Source organism: Diospyros lotus, chromosome 10, assembly GCF_014633365.1.
Source record: "Diospyros lotus cultivar Yz01 chromosome 10, ASM1463336v1, whole genome shotgun sequence".
NCBI lineage: Eukaryota > Viridiplantae > Streptophyta > Magnoliopsida > Ericales > Ebenaceae > Diospyros > Diospyros lotus.
The window spans coordinates 5182004-5184700 of NC_068347.1; the positions used below are offsets into that span (position 1 = coordinate 5182004).

The following is a 2697-nucleotide window of genomic DNA, read 5'->3' on the forward strand; positions in this document are numbered from 1 at the left end:
TAGAATTTAAAATTTAGAGTTTAAGCTTTGAAGAATCCTTTGTAAATAACATATATCAAATAAATTAACCAATTCATACTTTTAAGAGGTTTAATTCTTCACAATTAATGCAAAAAAACATACTTACTCACCTGATTATGTATCTTTTTAAATTTGAATAATTTTTTATAAATTTAAATAAAAATAAAGTTTATCCATTATTCCACTTGACAAATCAATTAATTGTGACCCACAAAGCTTACCTCTTCATGATGAGAAAACATTAATGATAACAGTGATATATAGTACATCATTTTGCTAACATTGTGTTATTATAATTATATAAAAATGAGAAATTCGTAATTATTATTTTCCAGATGTGCAATAGATAAGCTTTGGATGTATACAATAGCTTGCAAATCATGCATACCAAGTAAAGCTAATCAAAAGTTGACAGTTCATGTCTCTAGAAAAGATTTGATTCCTGATATAGCGAGTGTAGGAAGCATATTGATCACCTAGTTAGAGGGGCCACAAACATGTGTATTGTGTCGGATACATAGAGTTTGGTAAAAGTTAACAAGTCACACTTGAGGTCAGAATGCTACAAAAGCTAAGCTGATTAATAAATTAAAAGCTTAGGACAAAAGAAGTAAATTAAAAGGCTTGAAATCAGGTGATGATATCTCCATATGCCTGCATGAACAAATGAAGCTTGTTTAATTATGCAGTGAATGCAGCAGTGCCAGTAGCAATATAAGCCACAGAAAAGCCAGCATGAACAAAGCATAGAATGCCCCCAATGGACATGTAGTGATGGTGAGTGAATCCACATGAAGCCCTTGACTTGTGGTTTGACATGGTCCCTATAACCAGCAATGCCAACCCAACTGCCAATGTCACCCTGTTCAACCATGCATCATCACCATGCACCCACATAAATTTAAAGCATAATATATAGTTCACAATTCAATCACACGTACCAAATAAATAGATAAAAACAATTATGTGTTGTCTTGTTCCGAGAGAGTTTTGAATCTTTATATATATAGTACCCTTGTCATATTATCTCAGCGATGTTAGATAATGGACTCGAACACCACTTGTGGAGAATCTAAGAGTAGGAAATTCGGCGTACCAGGTGATAAAGAGGCAGGCCAGTGAGCATTGGCCGCTAGGGGATGCCCTTGAAAGATCATCTGTTGTACAAACGCTACACCCACCAAGCAGATTGGCGAGAACATGGGCCGCACACAGAAGGGTGGCTGCAGCCACCCCTAGAGTGAAGGCTTTATGGCTCGGATCCTTGCACTCAAACAGCCATAGCCTCATATGTTTAGCCTGTTCAAATTATATATATATAGGTTAACAATATGTATATATATTGAAGTATATCTTGATTTACAGATTTGAAATTGACTCAATTCAAATACTTCGAAAAAAACCCAAATCCCTTTTTTTTTTTTTTTTTTTTTTTTTGAGGGGGTGAAACATTGTAACAGTAAAACTGTTTTCCCCTCACCGTAGACAAAGAACAAACACTGTATTCGAACCACATAAATTCTGTGTTTGTTTATTATTTTTTGGCGCTATTTTGCATTATTTATTTTTTATGACAATATATATGTAAATATGCATATATACATAAAGAAAAATGCTACTTATGCAAATAACTGGCTTATCGAGAGAATGACCAAATGCGTCAAATAACAAAAATGTCCTCAACCAATTTGTCGTTGTCGTCTTCATGAATCATCTCATGATCGGGTTTCATCTGAACTCGATTGAGCTTCATGAAGCCCAAGGTTCTCTAATTCACGGTGTCTTAACGATCGAAAATGAAGTCCGATCTATGAAATCCAATCAAACTTTATCATCGGATGAAATTCAATTCAATTATCGAGCCTGTTATCTCGTCAATACATGTAGCATGGTCCATGCATAAATACCTGGTTTTGAGCTGCTTCTGCTTTGATTCCAAGTATGCCTGCTGTGATGTCCATTGCAGCAATCAAGAGACATGCAACAATAATACCCACCGTTCTGGCTGCCATTTCTGATGCTATCAAGATCTTGAAGCCAATGCAAACTTGGTTTTGGTTTGCAACTCTCTCTCTCTCTCTCTCTCTCTCTCTCTCTTTGTCTCTCTGTGGAGCTAAGTTTTAGAGGGCAAGGAAGATATATATATATATATATATATTCTGTGGAGCTAAGTTTTAAACAGAGAGAGAGAGAGAAAAGGTGAATAGTGTTTGATTAGGTGGGGATCTAAGTTAGTTAGTTCTAATGCGTGGAAAAGGGTCTTTTGTCCCTTAACAGCGTGGGCTCTACTTTATTGCGTTGCTTTGGGGCATTGGGGTCCTTCTTTTTAGGGCAGGATGGATTCCTTGCATGGGGTGGGAAGGAAAGTATAGGGTATAAACCAGCTAAGGGTTGTAGGAATATGAGTCGGTGGATTCCCTCAATTGTAAGGCACCTTTTTGGCACTGATTTGCAGATCAGTTTTCAAGTGAAGGGAACTGGGGTTCAAATTTTTATGGAGGTGGTCATGTAAGTTGCTTAATTAAGAATGTTTGATGGACCCATTCCATCTAATCCCAACCCTAATCGATCTAATTTTTTATTTGAAAATCTTTACAAATTTTGGGTCCGATATATATTGACCAAATAAACTGTTCCCCTAAATGTAGCTGTTATTCCTCATTTATTTGGGAATAA

General features: G+C 36.0%; 1 protein-coding gene across 1 annotated transcript; it reads right to left on the reverse strand.

The window, feature by feature from the left end:
- Nucleotides 1-476: 476 nt before the first annotated feature.
- On the reverse strand, nucleotides 477-2122 carry LOC127812040 (protein VASCULATURE COMPLEXITY AND CONNECTIVITY-like). The gene is made up of 3 exons (XM_052352315.1): nucleotides 1929-2122; nucleotides 1118-1320; nucleotides 477-883 (listed from the first exon to the last, which is right to left on the reverse strand). Exons 1-3 carry the CDS (start codon nucleotides 2031-2033, stop codon nucleotides 703-705), a joined length of 489 nt encoding a protein of 162 aa, XP_052208275.1. The 5' UTR covers nucleotides 2034-2122; the 3' UTR covers nucleotides 477-702.
- Nucleotides 2123-2697: the final 575 nt, after the last annotated feature.

Excerpts from the sequence above, each read along its gene's own strand:
- LOC127812040 (XM_052352315.1), bottom strand. The coding sequence starts at position 2,033 with ATGGCAGCCAGAACGGTGGGTATTATTGTTGCATGTCTCTTGATTGCT. Across the intron at positions 1,321-1,928 it reads CAGAAGCAGCTCAAAACCAG|GCTAAACATATGAGGCTATG; the intron begins GTATTTATGCAT and ends TAATTTGAACAG. Across the intron at positions 884-1,117 it reads GCCTGCCTCTTTATCACCTG|GGTGACATTGGCAGTTGGGT; the intron begins GTACGCCGAATT and ends ATGGTTGAACAG.